General features: G+C 39.6%; 3 protein-coding genes across 7 annotated transcripts in view; 1 reads left to right on the top strand and 2 right to left on the bottom strand.

The window, feature by feature from the left end:
• The window catches only part of LOC122530937 (trehalase-like), a 33,084-nt gene extending 22,242 nt beyond the window's left edge, over positions 1 to 10,842 (top strand). Inside the window, exons 5-11 of one of the 5 annotated variants that reach the window (XM_043658370.1) lie at positions 1,412 to 1,593; positions 2,609 to 2,855; positions 4,384 to 4,624; positions 5,872 to 6,071; positions 9,426 to 9,597; positions 9,806 to 9,843; positions 10,159 to 10,842. In XM_043658370.1, the coding sequence (XP_043514305.1) occupies positions 1,412 to 1,593; positions 2,609 to 2,855; positions 4,384 to 4,624; positions 5,872 to 6,071; positions 9,426 to 9,593 (1,038 nt within the window). In that variant the 3' untranslated portion in view covers positions 9,594 to 9,597; positions 9,806 to 9,843; positions 10,159 to 10,842. Of the gene's footprint in view, positions 1 to 1,411; positions 1,594 to 2,608; positions 2,856 to 4,383; positions 4,625 to 5,871; positions 6,072 to 9,425; positions 9,598 to 9,805; positions 9,847 to 10,158 lie in introns of all 5 variants that reach the window. The other 4 variants (XM_043658371.1, XR_006307141.1, XM_043658372.1 and 1 more) reach the window with 4 other exon arrangements.
• A 2,822-nt stretch (positions 10,843 to 13,664) lies between these two features.
• Positions 13,665 to 18,613, bottom strand: LOC122530936 (B9 domain-containing protein 1-like). The gene is made up of 5 exons (XM_043658369.1): positions 16,755 to 18,613; positions 16,527 to 16,638; positions 16,210 to 16,318; positions 14,855 to 14,973; positions 13,665 to 14,091 (listed from the first exon to the last, which is right to left on the bottom strand). Exons 1-5 carry the CDS (start codon positions 16,878 to 16,880, stop codon positions 13,973 to 13,975), a joined length of 585 nt encoding a protein of 194 aa, XP_043514304.1. The 5' UTR covers positions 16,881 to 18,613; the 3' UTR covers positions 13,665 to 13,972.
• Positions 18,614 to 18,718: 105 nt separating this feature from the next.
• LOC122530935 (probable aconitate hydratase, mitochondrial) overlaps positions 18,719 to 21,946 on the bottom strand; it is a 7,541-nt gene continuing 4,313 nt past the window's right edge. The window contains exons 6-9 of the mRNA XM_043658367.1: positions 21,358 to 21,646; positions 20,502 to 20,775; positions 20,053 to 20,401; positions 18,719 to 19,677 (exon numbers count right to left, since the gene is read on the bottom strand). Coding sequence (XP_043514302.1) covers positions 19,537 to 19,677; positions 20,053 to 20,401; positions 20,502 to 20,775; positions 21,358 to 21,646 — 1,053 coding nt within the window. The 3' untranslated portion in view covers positions 18,719 to 19,536. The remainder of the gene's footprint in view (positions 19,678 to 20,052; positions 20,402 to 20,501; positions 20,776 to 21,357; positions 21,647 to 21,946) is intronic.

The raw sequence follows: 21,946 nt of genomic DNA, 5'->3' as shown, positions 1-21,946 counted from the left end.
CGAGACCATTTCGAGGTCTTCTACATTTCCGCGAAATGAACACAGCTCTTTGTCAAAACGGAGAGAGAGAGAGGGAGAAAAGGAAACACGGTTGAAGAGGCTAAGTCGAGGAAATTTAGAGTCACTGTCGGTGCACACGTTTGAATAAACTCGCTGGATCTAGCAAGAGCCACGAAAATCCTGGCCATGCAGACTCTTTGCGCTCGGTACGTGGAGATACTGGGAATTTGGTGGAAAAATTTCGAACGTGGTTCTGCCAACCACAGGGCAATCTCGAACGAGTATATCTGCAGTCTCCTTTTACTCTCTTGATTTTTTATCTTGTTCAAATCTTTTAATTTTGTAACAGTTGTAAAGGGCCAAAAGCGTGGCAAGTCAGAAATTTCTAAATCATTTGGTCACTTGATAGAAAACTAGCCGACCCATAAATTTAGTTACTTAGAATAAGTTAGTTAGAACTGTAACTATGAAAACTATAAACTATGCAACAATATGTCAGAAGACACAGTTATCAAAAGACAACCATTCCCAGAAATTCCACCCGAATAGCTTCAATTCTCCAAAGGACTTTGAATTTTAATTTGCACAGCTAAATATTAATGTTTAATTTTATAACAGTTGTAAACGGCCAAAAGCGTGGCAAGTCAGAAATTTCTAAATCATTTGGTCACTTGATAGAAAACTAGCCGACCCATAAATTTGGTTACTTAGAATAAGTTAGTTAGAACTGTAACTATGAGAACTATAAACTATGCAACAATATGTCAGAAGACAATTATTCTCAGAAATGCCACCCAGAATAGTTTCAATCCTCCAAAGGACTTTGAATTTTAATTTGCACAGCTAAATATTAATGCTTCTGAGCAAGTGACGCGTCGGTGACCCCTGAAGTTGCGAAAGTTCGGTCGATAATTTTAGGAATATTTTTTAGGACGGAAAACGACTATTTCACGGAGTAACCCGAGTGGGAAGATACTGTTGTGACGCTCGTTTCTCGTAACTTTTGTTCCATAGTGCACCGCCACCGCTCGAAAAGTTCGATGCAAAGGGGGTGGTTCCTAGGGGATGGTTTCAATTGCCAATCCTCTAATGCGTTTTCGGTGGGGATAGTCGGATTGCAGTTGCGCTTGTTTGTCCCAAAGATATCGGATCCCATGACGAGAATATCGGGAACATCGCGGAACTTTGCCTTGGACGTAACTATCGTTTACAAGCACGTGTACCCGAGTTTGCCCGATTCCGGCTGACCACCGAGTAGCGTTTGTAACATAATTTAATAGTTATATTTACCAGTTTGGGTCATGTTAGTTAGATACCGATACTCGGGCGATAATTTCGACTCAATTTTGTTACGAAACTTCGAAACTTATCGAAGAACAAAATCTAAGTAAAGATCGTTCTCGATCGATAGGTCTCGAGATACTTGGAGTTCACCAGGGACTACGATTACCTGCGCACGATTATACCCACGCTGGAGAAAGAGTTTGCTTTCTGGCAAACGGAGAGGATGATCGAAGTGAAGAAGGATGGGAGGGCGTACAAAATGGGACATTACATCGTCAACAGCCCGAGGCCTCGGCCGGAAAGCTACAGGTCGGTCTTCAACCCGTTCGCCACTCGAGTTGTGTTTTTGTAAAATTTTATCAAATATAAGCGTAGGTGCCTTTAGTTTGATTCGAGCAACGTGAAGTGGACAGCAACAGTAATCTCGAAAGCAAATTTTAAAAACGCCTTTAGGCGCCAGAAAGTTAATTTCGTTCAGAATCGTTTCGAACCTCTACGTTTTATAAAAATACAATCTAAAGAGTAGAACTTGTCTTCCGTGAGATATATCAGGGATGCCTATAAATAATGTCTTTTTTTATAAAATTTAACAAACGTTGCCATCGAGTGACAATAATTTAAGGAAAATAATTTAAACGGACTGAAATTCTGTACAATATCAGAAAACGACATTACTTATGGGTTCCTGATATCTCTGTACGCAGGAACATTTGATTCGACGAATTTACGCGTTCTTTAAACTCTCTAAACTCTAAAGATGACGTCACTGATCCAGAACCACCAGTGTTCAACTTCAACTTTGCCCTTTCAACGACGAGATATCGAATTAATATCCAAAACGGAGTCAAAACGAATTCAGAATCGAAACACGTGCGCTGCGCAACTTCGACGAAGCTGACACAGCAAATCTACATCTCGTGCCGACGATGGCAATTACTCAAATAATAGAGTAGAACCTCCATGGAACCGTTAATGCGAGAAATGCAAGCATAATAAAGTGTAATCTTCATTCATGCTCCGGCGCGCATGAATTTCTGATACACACTCGCGTGCCAAGGAATGAAATTATCGCGCCCGTATTTCGTCCACGTAGAAACGGCAGTTTGCAATTTAACGACGATCCGTTTGCGATTCAACTTCGTGCGTCGAATACTTCGCTCCTCGCGATCGCTCGGACAATCAGTTTCGTGGACTTTGAAAACCCTCGAATCCCCAAATCCTTCAATTCCTCGACTCTCGTTCCAAGAGAATTCTCCCCCTGAAGATTCGATCTGTCCTCGAATCCTTCGATTCTTCGACTTGACTCGATTCTACTCTTCTCCAGGGAGGATTACGAAATGGCGCAACAACTTCCTGAAAAGTCGCGGAACTTTTTCTACAACAACATAAAGGCAGGCGCCGAGAGTGGCTGGGACTTCTCGTACAGATGGTGCATTACCAACAACAAAAGCGAAATGCCCAACTTGCTGAACATCTCGACGCAGTACATTATACCTGTCGATCTTAACGCGATTCTGCAACAAAACGCCCGGCTCCTCAGCGAGTTCCACACAATACTCGGTAACAGAGCGGTAAGTCGTAAGACATTCATCGGGAGGAAGTCAGCCTCTGCTCAAGCTTCCTCCGCGCAATATCGTTCAAACATATTGCTGTAGTGTCGAGGTAGCTGTAATTTATTTAACTAACTTAATAATTTAGTAACATAGTAACTATCGGTCAACATGTTCTGTTGGAATATTCACTTTGAAGTTGCCCTACTTACCAAACTGGATAGATATATTATATTAAAATTCAAGAATTTAATTCCTTTTTTTAATTGCAAGCGGTACGTGTAAATATTCTAAACATGTCGTTGTGTGTTCGAGATGTCTGTAATTTATTTAACTAACTTAATAATTTAGTAACATAGTAACTATCGGTCAATATGTTCTGTTGGAATATTGACTTTGAAGTTGCCCCATTTACCAAACTGGATAGATATATTATATTAAAATTCAAGAATTTAATTCCTTTTTTTAATTGCAAGCGGTACGTGTAAATATTCTAAACATGTCGTTGTGTGTTCGAGATGTCTGTAATTTATTTAACTAACTTAATAATTTAGTAACATAGTAACTATCGGTCAATATGTTCTGTTGGAATATTGACTTTGAAGTTGCCCCATTTACCAAACTGGATAGATATATTATATTAAAATTCAAGAATTTAATTCCTTTTTTTAATTGCAAGCGGTACGTGTAAATATTCTAAACACGTCGTTGTGTGTTCGAGATGTCTGTAATTTATTTAACAACTGTTGATACGACTGATTAATTAGTCAGCTCGGTATATTGAAAATTGTATCCTATTCCGTTGGAATATCGTGGAAAGATTCACTTTGAAATTGTGACATTTACCAAAGTGGGAATATCACGTCGTCAACGATATTAATATTCAGAACGCGTAGGATTATAATTCCTTTTTCTAATTGCAAGCAGCACGTGTAAGCCAGCGTGGGTTAATATTGGCCTGATCCAAAGGTAAAGCAATGGGATTGGTAAAGATGTTGAAGATTTGTTAATTAGGAAGGATGTGTGAGAGAAACGGAAATATTAAACAAGGATGTGGTCGTGGGAACAAAAGGATGGTTTCTATGTGAGCTTATCTGGTATCAGAATTCCTTGCTATTAAAGTTGATCTTAAGGTTCAAAAAGCATCATAGGATCGTTGTGAATGCGAATTGAAGTGAATTCCCTCGACTGGATAAAAATTTAATCTAATAACTTTAATTTTTTTTTCTCGAATTCGTACCAATCCAGCCTTTAATAAGCTTCCTTAAAGTTTCAGTCAGATACAAGTACTTGCTGTTAGTAAACATGTTTACTAAATTTAATATATTAAATTTACATTTATATTAAATTGCATTTCAATTTATATTTAAATTTAATAATATTAAATTTAAATAATATTTTTAACAATATTAAATTTAAATGTAAATTAAATGTAAAATGTAATTTAATATAAATGTATTTACACTTCACAAATTTATCGTTATAAAATTTTAGCATTTTATCGTTATAAAATACTAAATTTGTATTAAAATGCAGCTTGTAATTGTAGAAGTCGCAGTATTACCTGAAGATAGCCTCGCAGCTTCAAATGGCCATCGACAACGTCTTGTGGGACGACGAAGAAGGAGTATGGTTCGATTACGACATGAAGACCAAAGAGCACAGGCGCATGTTTTACCCCTCGAATCTCGCGCCACTTTACACAAGAAGCTACAATTACATCCAACGCGACTATTACGCTTTGTCCGCCGTGGCGTACCTCAAGTCGCAGAATATCGACAGTTTCTTCGGTGAGTTTTCGCCTGAAGTCTTCGTGGTGAAGTCGCTTGCATAGATTTTTACAAATGAAGGGTCGAAAGAGTTGTCGTTCGTGCTCCACCGATGAAGAATAGTAAATAGGAAGCTCTGATTTCATTTCATGGAGCCAGTAGACGAGGAAAGAGGAAAGAAAAAGTACAAAAGACGCTTTGTAGGACTTGGTGGTTAAAGGTTACCTTCTACCGAAAATGAAATCGAATGGAACCGCGATAAGAGATAAACAGTTTCTACGTTTGCCGGTTGCGCGAAAATTCGTAGAACAGCATTGTCGGTTCGACACGTGGTCAGCCGAATACTTGCATTCACGAATGAATTTAGTTGTCCTTCCCTTTCGTTATATTTAGAAACGAAATCGCCACAATTAACGATTCTGGATTTGATTGATCTCTCGTTGTCCAACTGTTCTTCGTAGCTGTTCTACGAGTTCGAGTCAGAAACACATTTCCGCGTAAACCGGCAGAACACTCGCTTGCCCTTCAAGTCGCTCTTTCTTCTCGCGTCGATACCCGAATTGGCTACAGAGATGAAGAAGTGTAAAGCGCGGGGTCCATTTAAGCCGCGAGGGATGCTGAGAGTGGTGGGTAGCCTAATTCGCGGAACAGCGGCGCGCGACCTACATTTTTTCTTGAAAGCACTCACGTCAGCTTAGCAGCGGTAGTAAAAAGGATGCTGACTCCAACGTCTGTCGCTGACCACCCCGCGGGCGGCGCCGTTGTGGCAGGTCAGTGTCGCGCGTGAGAGCGAGACGAGCGGATCGCGCGCGACAGGGACGAAGGAAAGCCAAAGCGAATATCTCGCGAAGAAGGAAGCACACACCGCGACGCGAAACGAAGAGCGTTTCTAGTTTTCTTGACAAAACGACAAAATTTCCACCGCGGTCGTTAAAGTTCCAAAGTTCTAAAGGTCGATGCAACTCCTTGGATAATGTTCACTTTACTTTTCACAAGTTTGCCAATCATATAATTATCAAGTTTCCAATTGTAATTGAAACGTAATTTGAATTACGCGCGTGGTGTTGTAACCGTTGTTGGTGCTTCGTTGCGAATTATTTACTTTCTTGATGCGAGTAATCGCTTCCGGCAAGCGCTGTGACAGAGTACGAATTGAAATTGAAATTCGGTTTCGGGGTTTAGGAGAGGTGTAGGAGAGAGAGCAAGGTTAATAAGGCTGGTTTAATTAAACTCCTTTTCGTTTCTTCCCTCCCCTCCCCCTTTTACAGGAGGTACACCCACATCGCTGAATCAAACGGGGGAACAATGGGATTTTCCAAACGCGTGGCCGCCATTACAATCGTTTATCGTAATGGGTCTCTACTGGACGGGGGTTAAAGAAGCGGTGGAGTTCTCCCACGAATTGGCATTTCGATGGCTTGGTTCTAATTACATCGGCTATATGCAGACTGGCCATATGTTTGAGAAGGTGAGCTAAATATCGACGAACTCTTTCCGAAAAAAAAAAAATAATGGGAACGAGCGTAGCTGGTGAACAGGTAAACGAAACTGAGCTTGATCGAGCGTTTCAAGTTGCCGAACGATTGTTGCTTACTAAAGTGAGGTAAAAACAATTCTTGAGATATTGTCCATTGTTTCTTACTGGAGTGACATTTGTATATCCAATTTAAGAATTGCAAACCGTTGTTTTCACTCAATTTTGAATCTTAGCCCCTTTACCCAAAGCTAAAGTTCGAAAGAAGAGAAAGAAATTTCATAATGTTTACAATGAAACGGGACACAAAACTATCAAATAAAATGCAATATCTTTCCCACTAGAACATAAAAATTTCATGTTTCACTCCCCCGGTCTCGTAAACCGTGCAAACACAATTTTCACATATTGAACATAACGGAATTTTCATTACTGTAATAACAAGCTGGAATCTGGAAACTGGTTTGAAACGTTCCTGGAACGGATCAGTTCTCCCACTCTTTGTCCGCTTTAAAAATTTTCTAAACTTTGTATTTCACGTACTCTGATTATTCGTCGTCGTTTCACTGGCTGAAATTAAAAGGCACGTTTGGTTCCAAAACAGAAAAAGCGGAAAAAAAAAGGAGAGACTGTCAGCAAGTTAGATGCACGAATGTTCAGAGTTGAAATGTTCTCTATCGGCCCCTCGGTGAAAGCGAACGCTCGGCGTGCAAATACGTTCGAAGATGGAATGAATCACTGTTCATCATTTTTCGCCAGCTCGTATGAATTTTTGCCAGTAGTCAGAACCATTCGATCTCTCTTTCTCTTTTTTTACTTTTTTCCCCTGTCCCTCTTTTTTGCGTCCATTTTTATATCGCACGATCGCGAGAGGAAGATACTCGGCCGATACAGAAACCGTTGCAGTCTGAAGAACGATGGAACGTCCCATTTCGGCCGCGATAGAAACCATGACGCAGAAGAAAATTTATGAAGCTTGCGCGCTGGCAACGAGGGCAGTTTACCGATGAAAAAGTATTGAACACCGTTTTATTTTCCTTTTTCTCTCCGCGTCGGACAAGATAGTCCTACCTTGGGCAACTGTGTTTCAAAAGTTTTCTTTCAAAGGTTTTTTTTCCTCCCTTTATTGATTCGAACGTTTTACGCTCCAGCAAATTGAAAATTGTTGCTCTCGTCTCGCGGTGAGAAAAGATGAAAGATATTTGTTCAACCGCTCGGAACTGTTTTATACATGCTCTCTGAACGTTGTTCGCTCTGCAAAAAAATACGCAAATTTTCTAAAATCTCCATTTTTTTTTTTTTTTTTTTTTTTACAAGTTTTGCAAAAGAGGAACAAACGGAACGGTGGAAATTCCTGCCAGATTTTTCCCGGAAAATTGACTGGTTTCTGAAAAAAAGGATATGAAAAAGGAGAAATATTTTATTTTTCCAACGTTCGAAATATTTCGAAACTGACATTGTACATTATATTGGGGAAAAATGCGAATAATTTTAACATTATCCAGAATTTTCTACTTCGCATGTAAAATTTTCGATACGATTATATATATATACACACATCGGTAACCGTTGATAATCAGCGCTGATGGCAAGTAGAAACGTAAAATTGAAATTCAGTTAGCTACCGCGAGTATATTATTAATTACCGGTGTCGAGGAAAAGTGGAGGAATTTTTTCGTTGAATTCTATTGCTCGCGTATTAATTTCTACATGCGGGGTAATTGAATGTAGCTGATATTATCGGATCGCGGTGGAAGAAGAATGAAAATAACGAGCGGAGGAGTGAAATTGAGATACACGTTTTAGAGAAAAGAGTCGGAGGGAAATCGACGATAATTTGGAACGTTTGTTCGGGAAGATCGGTGCTCTTTATCGTCGCCGACTGAAAGGAAATAGAAACGGAGTAGAAAGAGCCGCGTGGGAATAGAGAGAGGATCGTGCGATGAACGAGAAGAAAAGCCTCTTTCGACGATTTCGAACGCTTCAGAGGACAGAGCAGTCCACAAAGTTTTATCCGAGTGGAACTTTGCAAGATTTTCTAATTGCGACGTATTATTCTTCTAATCTCTAAACGACCATTGGCGCAACGACTCTCAACAATTTCGCAATACATAGCGAGCGTACTTGTACAGTGTTTCAAGTACCATTTGTGTGTTATTGAGTCAAAATTCATACGGTCTTTGTTCGAGATATACGAGGATCGGAAAAGGATATACATGATTCAAAAGGCCGTTGCAGCTGTGCCTCGAAAGACGATAATTCTTAATTATGTTTCAGAAATATCGGCAGAAACGACGATAAAACCAGTTTTAATTTCAGAGATAGGCTAACATCTTTGTCGAAAAGTTATTTAAAGATGGAGCTTCCTTTAGAAACGGGCTCGAATCATTCCGACAATTAGAGAAATATGAAGACTGAATTTGAAAACGTTTCGCTTGTCGAGGAAGTTTCAGAGAAGAATTTACGCGCAAAGTCTTATCCGAGAGTGAAAGGAGAAAATACAGTTAACACATATATAATACAGATATCGGAATATCTCCGTGCCCTTTGCGAAACTTCTTTACACTCTTAAGAAGTATAGATTTGCATCTTAATTCGACTGTCCCCTCTTCCAAAGTTGCTCTTTCGCGCTCGTTTCACTTTCAATTGGTGGGAAACTGATATAAAGAAATGCAAACAACATTCGAGGGGGGTTTTTAAGCACCCCTTAAAACCGTACCATGGGGAAGAATACTGGGGGTGCACACAGCGATTAATTAATATTTATATCTGTGATTTGAATATCACTCAAATTGTAATATTACTCGACCTTCATCGGTCTTTAAATTTCAAAATTCTAAAATTCCTTCCTGTAGAATCTCAAAATGCTCAAAATGACGAACGTCGCTTCAATGCCATTTTCCTCCGTTCTCAAAAATGTTTTAGCAAACATTTATTCGCGTTCACGGATGGCTGGCTGCCCCCTTTGATTATCGTCCATTGAATTTCATTAAAAGCGAAGGCGCAGCCCCGCCGAATGGCGAAAGTTTGTTTAACTTTCGTTGGCCGTTGTCCGGGCTCCTCGTTGGGATGTATATTGATGATCACCGTCGGCTAGATTAGAATTCTAGAGAGTAAACTCACGGGTAGGCGGCGGTTTCTGGAAACACCGTGGCGGCTTCTGGAAAATTGGCTGAAAGTCCAAGACAGTGGCCGGGCAAGAGCCGGCGACAGTTAACAAGGGAAGAACTACTCCCTCTCGATCGCCCGGTCGTAAACTTAATTACGTCGGCCAACGGCTGGCTGTGTGGCCGCTTTGAGAAACAAGAACGCGTGATTACCGAGATGTAATTAGCGTTTTAATTGCAGTACGACTCGATCAGGCCGGGGCAGGGCGGCGGCGGTGGGGAGTATCTCGTGCAGACCGGGTTCGGATGGACTAACGGCGTGATCTTAGAGTTCCTCAACACCTTCCCCAACATCAAGGTGAGGAAGGTTGCCTACGAGGGCGACACAGACATGGAGATCGAAGAATAAAAGGGTGATTACTCGTATTGTTCATTTTTCTTCTTTTATTTTACTATTTGTTTTATATTTATTTATTTGTTATTTTTATATTATTGTTATTTTATGTTATTATTTTTTATATTATTTATATTATTATTGTTATTTATATTTTTATATTATTTATATTATTTTATATTATTATTATTATTATTTATATTATTATTATTTTATATTCGTTTCAGCAACGGATATGTATTCTAATCGGACTGAGAATTTTGACGTAAGTTTGTGCCTTTTTTTTTTCGTGGTACCGCGGCTGTGAGAAAAATGGCCAATGAATAGTGCACGGAGTATAAAAGAATTACGCGCTTTAATATAATTGACAATTAGTCCGCGAGTTAGTTCACAAAACTTAGAATTAACTATACTGTTCCCAACTGCTAAATACTTGTGCAGTTTATCGTTCTCTTTAATTTCATTTTAGCTACCCCGCCCGAAACTTCATGAATTTAACTTCTTCACCGTTACCCACTTGCCGTCGAAATTCCTTAGACTTCGTTCACCGAAAGTGTGTAATTGATAAATTTTGTTACAGGTTTCACTGGTGATAATGCAACGCATTCGTATTTTCCAACGAATCTAGTCTCATAACGGAAAAACAGGGCTGCGCGTTTTATAAAACCCACTGTTTGTTCGATACGAATCAACAAATGTATATTTTCTAAAAGAATTTTTCTCTAGTTATATATATATATATATTTGTTTATCACGGACTAAACACACCGACGAGGATTTTTTATAAAACGTCAGTACAATACCAGATGCTGTAATATAATGCGGGAGGAAACTTAATTGACAATAGTTACTAAATATCATATTTATTTAATTATCATGTTTAACGTTTCTAATCTGTTGGAACTTTGTCCATTCAGAATGTGTTATTGAATGTATTAAGTGATAAGAATCGGATAGAGTAATTTACAAGTCTCGTGTTTATAAGGGACGTTAAAAAAAGGTAAACCAAATTTTATGTATCGATCGACATTTTATCAGTTTCTAGTGTAACTAAAATTTTCAAGAGGTTGATGGAAATTGATAGAGATTGACATTTTGGATGGAAATTTTGAAGAACCATTGTTGACGGTGTTCTGTATTAATTATATTTTTAGTTGATAAATACGTGCGCATCGCGTGCACGAGAAACTATGGGCACAAAAAACTATAGTAATTACGCGTGGAACTTGTCAGTATTCTAATTTTAACTTTAAGTTTAACGTTTCAAAACTACGATTGCATGCGATTTTGATCGTTTTTCGTGCGAGAAACGAGTCGAAAGTTTTATCGAATTAATCGAGAATCAGGAAGGATTGTTTCAGAGAAGATAAGACATCGGCATAGCAACTGTTTTCAGCGAAACAAAAAACTGTAAAGAAAACGCATGTGTGTAAAAACCATAAAAAAGAAAAAATTGATAAAAAGAAGAAAGAAATGATTTACCTATCTTTATCCTATTCTTCGTAGAGGATCAGACAAATATCTCCTGGGTAATCGAAGGATTTCACGAACAGAACATTGGACAGAGGGGAAAAAATAACCTTTCTAAATGACAATTTAAATATACTGAAGTGTCTTTTATTTTTAATTTTCATACATACTGTGTATATACCGTGTTTAATACGAATTTGTAAGGTAATTCAATATTTATCGCAAATTTCATTATGCGAGATTCGCATATTATTCTTGTTCATATCGGATTACTTTGTCGTGGAAATCGATAGTGGGACGCGATATTCATTAAAATTTTCTGTCAATGTGTAACAGCGTTTCATTTTGCGAAACCTATGTAAAACCATTTTCGTGTCTACGCTGTAACGATAATTTCTCCGGCGCAGCGAATAAATGTAATTATGTACACGGGTGTAATATTTTCCATCGTAGAGTCCGGGCATCACTCTGCGTTACACGCGTGACACGTAATTAAGATTCACGTCCTCTTTTCCGACAGGACGCGGGGAGACAGAGTCATTTTTCTTTCCTTCTCATTTATCTTCATCCCTGTTCGACTGTTTCGACCATTTATTCGCAATATTTCGAGTGCATCGGCCAAGCGGATCGACAGAAAGGAACACTTGTTCGTCTTGAAACGCTGTTCTTCTGTCACGTTCAAGAAAAATGAAGTGAAGCTTGTAATTTTTCCATTTAAGCCCGACAGGCGCGTTCACGCGAAAGCAGAATTTGAGAATGGCCAGCGAGAATTTCTCGGTTTGAAAGACAGCATTCACCGTTCGAAGGTTCACATTGCGAGCTGCTGCTCGGTTTTTATCTCGATCGGTGCGCGACATCGCTGGATGAATTTTATTACACGGCGGAGGGAATGGAACGAAATTGCAAAATGCGCCATACCTTTCGATTCACTTACCACCCTCGCGCATGATGTCCTGCACGTGAGAGTGAAGCCCGCATTTACGCTTCGCCGGCGTCCGGGACATTTGCTCGCTCTTCTAGAACGCAATAAATGAGAGCTAAAAGCGACAGGAGTATCGCCCCGGTGGTGCATCTTCTATCGGTAATCGTACGGTTAATTCTTTGACGTTGACTCGAGATCGATCGATCGTGTGGTTCTCCATTTAGTGGATTATTTTCTCAGGTACGACATCGAATGAGAATTGGAAATCTAGTCAAATACAAGTCAAATCAGTGATGACTTTTATGTCGCGAAGAAACTCTCGATGTATCTATCGAGTCACAATCTCGCTAACGTTGCAAGTTTAACAATCTGCAACTGTGTCAACGAACGAGTATTATACGGGAGCAGTATAATTCCTCGGACGGAAACGGTGTCGTAGAATTTTCACCAGATTTTCTAGCGAAATTTCGTTCTTTTCTTCTTTTTTTATACATACATACATACATACATACATACATACATACATATACATATATATATATATATATAAATATATATATATATACACGAGAAAACGACAATTTCTCGCAGGAGTGATGGCAGTTCAGTTTCAAACTTTTAAATTATCCCCCAACTTGGGATTATATACTTTGAAGTTTCTGTTTTTCTAACGATAATTGCGCGAGTTAATTTACAGAGAGATCAGAGCTTCTTCCAGCCGTTGCTCGTTAATTTACATTTTATCCCTCGGCATTTTCCTTCAGCGCGGCGTAGCCGCGCTGTTTCATCAAGATTATTGTGCTCGCTTTAGCCAGTAGTAAACGGGACAAACGCATTCAATTCCCGCGGAAAAATATTTACAAACGCGCGTTACGTGCGTGATGATTTCTTTTTGTCGCCTGGAAATTTCGTTTCGTTAAAATTACGCATCGACTGACTGAAATTTTATCGACGATTCTTTAATGACGTTTCCTTTTCTCTTTTTTTTTCTTTTTTTTTATTTCAGCCGAAAGATGGGAACGTAAAGTAACGTATCGAAATATTTCATACAGTTCTATACAGGTAGACAAGCGCATCGATAATATCGACAAAAGAGCCAGAGAACAATTTACGAAACGACACGACACCATTTGTATTGATGACATTATGAAATACGCGGCAAAATGTATAAATCTAACGTATAAACGGATTACCTTGTTGTTACTTGATATTTTACGGTTTTAACGCAAATTTATTTATTATTTTGCGATAACAGTAAAAAAGCAGCCTACGTAAAAAATATTATTATTATTATTCACGTGTTACAAAAAAATTGAACATATTTTATTTTTTAGAGATCCACAAAAAATTGAACATATTTTATTTTCTAGAGATTAAATTTATTTTTATCTTCTAGAAATTAATTCTATTTTCTAGAGATCCACAAAAAATTGAACATATTTTATTTTTTAGAGATTAAATTTATCTTTATTTTTTTAGAAATTAATTTTATCCATTAGAGATCCACAAAAAATTGACCACATTTTATTTTTTAGAGATCCGCAAGAAATTGAACATATTTTATTTTCTAGAGATTAAATTTATTTTTATCTTCTAGAAATGACTTTTACTTTTTAGAAATCCACAACGAATTGAACATTTTTTATTTTTAAGAAATTAAATTTATCTTTATTTTTTAGAGATTACTCTTATCCTTTAGAGATCCACAAAAAATTGAACATATTTTATTTTTTAGAGAATTCCAGTCAAAGGATTAATCCAACAGTCGAATAAATCGAATGAATTGAATCAATGTTTGAACCGAGATACTAAATCGAGTCAACGTTTCTTTGTTTATTACAAATCGGAATCGCTTTCAACTCTCGGTGTCTTCTGAGTAAAATATATATCCGGGCAGAGACTCTCTTGCTCGAAAGAAACGTAAGTAACAGGATAAGACACGGGAGCGTAAGAAGTGGAGAGGCAAAAGTGTCGCAATATCGGTGGAACGTTTTTACATCGATCAACTCAAATCTCGTTGCTTCCTTCGCTGCTCGCCGTTGTTGTAGCCCAACTTGAAGAAATCTTTCAGCACAACGTTGAACGTCACAGTAACAATACCCTCCACTCTCATGCGCGTGACTGCAATTACAAAAGAAGTTATTACTCGAGGCCGCCCTTCTGGACGCGCCGGATAGTAAAACATCAGGTGCACGTGTAAATTTCCAGTGTCACAGAGACGCGGAAAGATAAACTGTGTCGTTCAAAATCATTTTGCAGGTTACTCTCGAAGAGTCGCGAGAATCGCAACTTGACTGATTTATTTTGCAACTCGCACACGCGTGCGCTTCGCGACGAGATTAAAATGGATAGTTGATGGGAATCGACACGCTGTTAACGACTTAAATGACTTCGTCTTCAATGATAAAGCAACTACGATTTAAAGCGTTGAAGAAAGAAACAGCAAAAATAACGAATTAAGAAAACCGTGAAACGGAACTTGGAATGTATAAATAATTCAGGATATTTCGAAACTTCCTGCGGAACCACCGAATAAAAAAGTTCCGCCGCTGTCTTCCAAAAACGTGGAGGAAGTACCAAACGAGATAGTTCCGGTCGGCGTAACATTGACCATCGAGAACGAACTTACCGAATCTCGGAGAGAAACGGAAGGGAAACGAGAGAGATCGACCAGGTCCCGCTGGTAAATTGATATCGTTGAACTTGGTATATATCGTATCGATTAACTCGCCTGTTCGAGAGATAGTTCGAGAGATAGTACAATTCGTTTCTATTGGCTGATGTTGCAAATTGTCACAGCCGTATATAAACGTTTCGACTGCCCTCGAAATCTCTAGTCTCGGCAAGGGACGAGGAGTGAAACGCTTTCAAAATGTTGCCTTACGCTCCCTTCCGCCGCCAGTGGCCAATATCGCCGGATCAATTAGCTCTGGCCTTCTTCCGGTTAACCAAGCCGCAAATCGTTGCCACGCTGAGGAGGACTCCGGCACGTACACCGATACCCTGCGGAATTTCATCAATATTAGTTGACAATCGTCAACGAACAACGATTACTCTCCCCCCCCCCCCGGCTAATTAAATCTCGTTCGACGAGAAGAGAATTGCTTAATGGACTCTCGGATTAATTATTCGCGTCGTGACAGGCAGGATTTCGGGGAACGAGTTTAACAGGCGGAGAAATTAAAGTGACGCATCATCGGAGACTGGATTCCAAGATTTCGTAAATGCCTCCTGTGTTTCTTTTTTAGGGATGCAATTCCTGTCTGAACTCGCGATGTTAGTTCTACACTGTTGAACATTAGACGTTAGACATATCTACGAGCGGACGAAACTTGGGTAAGTCTTGGAAACACGTGTTAAATAATCCGGGAATGTCGATATTTTACGATAAAGTTCCAATTCCAAATTCCAGGAGACTAATTACTTTTAGCCATGAACAGGAAAGAACAAATAAAAATGGCGTCAGTATCACAATTTGTGGCGATAAATGTGATCGTGATGACGTTGCAACGGTGTTTATATCGGACGTTTTATAGCGGACGAAACTTGGGTAAGTCTTGGAAACACGTGTTCCCCCTGCTGTGTTAAATAATCCAGGAATGTCGATATTTTACGATAAAGTTCTAATTCCAAATTCCAGGAGACTAATTACTTTTTGCCGTGAACAGGAAAGAACAAATAAAAATGGCGTCAGTATCGCAATTTGTGGCGATAAATGTGATCGTGATGACATTGCAGCGGTGTTTATATCGGACGAAACTTGGGTAAGTCTTGGAAACATGTGTTCCCCCTGCCGTGTTAAATAATCCGGGAATGTCGATATTTTACGATAAAGTTTCAATTCCAAATTCCAGGAGACTAATTACTTTTAGCCGTGAACAGGAAAGAACAAATAAAAATGGCGTCAGTATCACAATTTGTGGCGATAAATGTGATCATGATGACGTTGCAACGGTGTTTATATCGGACGTTTTATAGCGGACGAAACTTGGGTAAGTCTTGGAAACACGTGTTCCCCCTGCTGTGTTAAATAATCCAGGAATGTCGATATTTTACGATAAAGTTCTAATTCCAAATTCCAGGAGACTAATTACTTTTTGCCGTGAACAGGAAAGAACAAATAAAAATGGCGTCAGTATCGCAATTTGTGGCGATAAATGGGAGCGTGATGACGTTGCAACGGTGTTTATATCTCATTGTGAAATATTAAGGAGTCTTCCAAGGGTCATAATCTAGTACCTTTTCTCGTGGTGACCTGTTTCCAGCGGCAAATGACACACTCCATATCCTCTGATGACATCGTGGCCGAAGGTGTCCAAGCCGTAAACAGATATTATTAACTGAGGCCCTAACACATCATTTGATGCCAGAAAAAAAAAAAATTGATAATATTGACGTTTCCTAGTTAGTTTACGAATTTTCTAATATTTGTCCCGATTGACAAACGTGTCTTTCGTGTGTATTTCACGTTCTTCTTTCAAATCAGATTGCAAAGAAAAATCGAGAGAGAGTGAGATTTATCTCGAAACAAGTCGAGTATCGTTTGATTCACTTACATCCGTGCGGGTTGGTACTCTTGAATGTGATTTCCAGCGGGAAGTTCCAGACTGCCAGATTTCGCGGATCGTTGCTGCACTTGCACATCTGCGTAAGACCTTCCTCGATACCCTGAATGCAATTGCGCGAGTTGTAGACGTTAGAGACGATCGATGTTAGGCGAAAATCCACCTTTTCAGCTCTGATCGGATTCAACCGTTTTCAGGTGGCCAAACAAAATAACTCACGGCGATTACGCTCCATTCCGGGCCAAAGTGGAATCCGTATTTGCAATAGGCGTTGTTGACGTCGTAAAACTCCCCGTGCTCGATGGATCCTGCGATCGAGAGGAAAAACTCACCCTCCGCCGACATGACCGAGATCGGAACGTAAGAAAGTCAGTTTATCGACTCGCGATTTAAAAAAAAAAAAAAAGAGAACTCACTTAAATCTATGATATTTGCTTGCTTGTAAAATGAAAATCACTTGAGAAAGTATTCGAGCGCTTGTACGATTTATTGAGAAATTTGTCAGACAGTATGACATTTCATTGATTCGGATATTAATGAAATTTTTAACTCTTGTTACGACTAAAATTCGAGAACTTTTGCGAGTGTCTAGAGTCTCTCCCTTTCGAACAGGAGGATCATCTGAACGAAAAATGACATAGTAGGTTTATTTGCAGGCTTTGTGTACGGTTAAGCGAATCGGTCGTCGTGGCAACGAAGCATGCGCCTCGATTTTCTATAGCATGTGGCTCATTTTAACGGTCGAATTAAATACAGGGGGAATTTTCTTTGTTAGTATCCGGAAGACGCCAGTTATGTTGCCTAATATCTGTAACAGGTTCCGTTACTTCCGTAAGCATAGTTTCGACGTGAAATGTTTGGAGAAACCACGAGATACCATAATTCACGGAGAAATGACGATGGCAGGTAATTTATTGCTGCGTAAGCCTGTTTAATTAGAAGAATAAAATTTAATATCGGCAGGGAAAGCAAGATCGGAACTTTGTAATTAATTGTTTGAAATTAAATTGCAGCGAAAATTCTGAAATTCATGATGTAAACATGTCGAAAGAAAACGATCCAAGTGAATATCCGATCCAATTGAAACTATTTTTCTGAATTAAAATCACCGCGAATCAAAATTGTTTTTACGAATTAAATTAAAATGTTCGAATGCGTTAGTTAGTAACGTCACCAGTAATTTTTATTCTTTTATTTTTTGTATTTACATGTTTCAAAATGATGTTTTAATATTTTAAAATGATATTAATAATAATTAATATATTCAGGATATAGATTTAAAGATTAGAAATAAAAATTACACGGTATAAGCAAGTATTTTTTGTAATTGCAAGTACGTATGTATGATTGCAGACGTGTATGAACTTGCCACGATCACGGCGCATGCTTGAACATCTGACGATCATCGATCGATCGTCAACGAAAAACCAGTGACGTAATTGACACATAATAGATCCTCGATTTCTATCGATGAATTTCCTTCCTGACTTTAATATGGACCCTCTTCGGTGCATCTTCGTCCTTTCTGCAAAGGGGTAAGTGACTCTATGCTTATGTGACACTTCAATTTACGTTGAATTTAGAAAATTCAATGCTTCTGATCTCAGCTTCGAGGTTAGACGAGGTCATTACACGACACGAGCAATGTTGACTCGTGAAAATCGTATCGATCATTTTCGATGCTTACCTTCTACAGAATTATTCCAAATTGTACTCAATATTTTAGAACGTTGATTACGTTAGAACTATTTAATACGCGATATAAATTATTATTTGTCTTCGTATTCAAATTTATTTATTTATTTTATCTGCTATCTGTTTCCCTTTTGCAATTTAAATCAAATGGACAGTTATTCCGAAGTATTTTCTTTTTTTAACTAAAATAATATTAGTTGAAGATGTTATTTGATTGTAACAATGATTTTGTAAATCTTCCGTATAGGATCTATGCATGTGTAGTTCTCGTCTTTAACAGCAGATGGTACGAATGCTTGATTATTGTTCATCGTAAATGGCACTATATACGAGTTTGTTATATAAAGAGTGTTAAGTTAAAAGCTGATGAGAAGCTTAATATACTTTTACTTTTTATCGTTATTTACTTTTACCTTTCGCGCATATCCATCAAATGTAAATTACACGTATGCATGTGTATGAGACGACGAATGAAGAAACGACAAATGTTCGCTGTTCGGTATGATCTTTTATTTCTTGCTCGAGCAACAACAGCGAATCTTACATCTGATCGAACCAGTCGTATCTAGAAAACGGTGTAACCACGATGTGATTCCTACATTGCGAACAATAATGTAGTATGTACAGAAGATTCCATCGAGACAGAGGAAGAAGAAACCTCTCGCTCGACCCGAGGGCCGTGCAATTTCGGCGTGCCATCGTCGGGCTGTACACGATTTAAAAATGAACACGCTGGCACGCGCGAGTTGCACCGTTGCCGCCCTATCGACGCGTGGAAATTTCCTCCTCGCACATTGTACGTGTTATTCATCGCGACACTGGACGATTCGAGCGATGCTTAAAGAACGATTCGACTCGCTCCCTCTATCGTTTGACTGACGTGTACTAGAAATCTGGCTAGAATAATTTCACCCGATCGGTCTTGATTCATCATCATTGCTTCCTTTCTCTTCCCTTTGCCTGGGAATAGTACGTACGAACGTATCGAGGTATTGTCGTGTCAAAACAAAACGTGTACCATTCGTCCTTTTCTCTGTATTTTTTTCTTTCATCGCTTTTGAATAACTCTCCCCCCCCTCCCCCTCTCTCTCTCTCTCTCTCTTTCGTTTTGAAACGCCGAGACACGGCGATCCTCATCATCGCGATTACGTTACGCAAATCTACCTGCAAGATTAGCGTGATTACATCGAGTAACGATCTCTGCTCGATATTATCGATATATACACGCAACTAACTACGAGATCGATGTGGCATGTCTCCTCATGAACGATGACGATTTCGCGGCTTCAGTGGACGAGCGCGTGTTCTAGTGTCCACCGGAGATCTCCTTCATGCGATTCAGTGCCGAGCCCGCCTTGAACCAGGATATCTGTTGATCGTTCAACGTGTGGTTCAGAGTGATCGACTCCACTTTGCCGTCCTTGTGCTTGATCTCTGCTTTCACTGGCTGCAAGTTGAAGAGATGGATTAATTTAACAATAACACTATTCAGAGATCATCGTTGCGTAACTGAAACATTTCCCCCTGGTTGGCCAATCCGAATGTGTTTACTATTTTAGAAATGGTATAGACGAAATTGAAGGAGTTACTTCACGTACGCAAATACTCGAATAAATATAGTTGCGAATATTTCTAGTACTATCTTTGATCGTTTGTACCTAGTTGCTAGAAAATATACATGGTGTATATTTGTAATAGTGATCGATCAAGAGCCAAAATCACTCTTGATCGTTTAATAAACGTTTGATTATTATCAAACAGAGGCACACCAAATGATCAACATCTTTTAGATCTTCATTGAAATCATTGACGAGGACGTTACCTTGCCAGGCGCCAGAGTGTTCAATTCCAGGAGACTGATCTTGTCGGTAGGCTGGATCTTGTCGTAATCGCTGGGATTGGCGAAGGTCAGCGGCAGCAGACCTTGTTTCTTCAGGTTGGTCTCGTGGATACGGGCGAAGCTCTTGACGATAATGGCACGACCGCCGAGATGTCTCGGCTCGAGGGCTGCGTGTTCTCGAGACGAGCCCTCTCCGTAGTTCTCGTCGCCAACGGCTACCCATTTCACGCTGTTCTTCTTGTAATGTCTGGCCACGTCCGGCACTTTCCCCCACTCGCCGGTCAGTTGATTCTTCACCTTGTTCATCTCGCCGTTTTCGGAATTCACAGCTCTGAAAATTATTTACAAACCGAATATTCACAATTGATTTCTCATCGCGGTCGATACATTTACGATATATATACATATTCAAGATTCTATTCAACATTTACCCGATGAACATGTTGTTGGAGATGTTGTCCAAGTGGCCGCGATATTTGAGCCACGGTCCAGCGGCCGAGATGTGATCGGTGGTGCATTTCCCTTTGACCTTGATCAAGATGGTCAAGTCGGTGAGATCCTTGCCGTTCCATTTGTCGAATGGTTCCAGTAACTGTAATCTCTCGCTCTTCGGGCTCACGTCGACCTTGACGCCGCTACCGTCAGCCGGTGGAGCGTCGTACGTGTCCTGGCCAGGATCGAAGCCGCGGCTGGGAAGCTCGTCGCCTAGAGCAATGCAATTTTTACACCGTCAGTCGGTCGAATCTTTTACGTTGCCGCAAAGTTACAACGAAGTACAACGTAGTTCATAGTTTGCTGTCAGCGCGAGATATTTCGTCTCTTCGACTTTATCGCGAGAAATTGGCGCAGCCGGCAGTAAACACGGACGAAACTTTGATCTACTCGTTAAAAAGGAAAATACGCAGACAGACGATTTTATCAAACCGTCCATTATCTGCGCGAATCACGAAATAATCACGCGCGTAATTAAGTAATTAACTATCTCAGTTTCAAAAGCGACAATTCCCAGCGAGTGTCTCGCAGTCAGATGTCTAATTCGATCCTCCTGGCCAGTTATTTTTAACCTCGTAATTATATCCAGCGCTGGACATAAACGATAAATCATAACGCAAACGACTTTGTGAAAACGTTGGTAACTCGTTGCCACGAGCGAGCCGTAAATCACGGCTTTAATCCTTTGCAAACTGGCTGGGATCCTGTTTATCTTTTCGATCGCTCAACGCGTAATTGTACGGTATTCGCCACGAACGAATGATAATTCGACGAGCACAGGAGAATCCTATTTACCGTACGGATCTTTCAGCAGAAATTCCTTTCCGTCCTTGCCCTTGAGTTTGTCGGTAACAGGATTGAAGTCCAGTCTACCAGCGATCGAGAGGGCAGTGACGAGTTCGGGGCTGGTGACGAAAGCGTGAGTCGCGGGGTTCGCGTCATTTCTGCCCGTGAAGTTACGGTTGTACGAGGTGACGATCGTGTTCTTGTCTCCTTTCTTAATGTCCTGACGATCCCATTGACCAATGCAGGGCCCGCAAGCATTAGCCAACACGGTGCCTCCGAAGTTTCGAAGAGTCTCCGCCTAAATTTAAAGAGAATTTTGGGTCACTTTTACGAGGGTTTGAAAATTTGGAGTATTAATAACAGTATAAGTTCTACATAGAATGATGCCTGTGAGATTTTTGAAATTTTCCTCTTATCTCAGTGCATAATTTCTGATATTTTTCAAAGGATTGCAATTAATCTTAAGAGACATCGCGGTATTTTCGACCTCTGCTATACAACGTTCCAACGAACTACCTTTTGACGCTTTTATGGTAGTTTAAAAACTGAGTATTAACAGTATATTAGAATAATTTCTACACAGAATGGTGTATGTGAG

This window comes from Frieseomelitta varia, unplaced genomic scaffold (assembly GCF_011392965.1).
Source record: "Frieseomelitta varia isolate USP_RPSP 00005682 unplaced genomic scaffold, Fvar_1.2 scaffold_365, whole genome shotgun sequence".
NCBI lineage: Eukaryota > Metazoa > Arthropoda > Insecta > Hymenoptera > Apidae > Frieseomelitta > Frieseomelitta varia.
Note: the sequence above shows the minus strand (reverse complement) of the source record. Positions and strands in the feature narration are given on the sequence as shown.

Excerpts from the sequence above, each read along its gene's own strand:
- LOC122530936 (XM_043658369.1), bottom strand. The coding sequence starts at position 16,880 with ATGTCGGCGGAGGGTGAGTTTTTCCTCTCGATCGCAGGATCCATCGAG. Across the intron at positions 14,974-16,209 it reads ACAGGTCACCACGAGAAAAG|GGTATCGGTGTACGTGCCGG; the intron begins GTACTAGATTAT and ends GAAATTCCGCAG. Across the intron at positions 14,092-14,854 it reads CACTGGCGGCGGAAGGGAGC|TCACGCGCATGAGAGTGGAG; the intron begins GTAAGGCAACAT and ends TTGTAATTGCAG.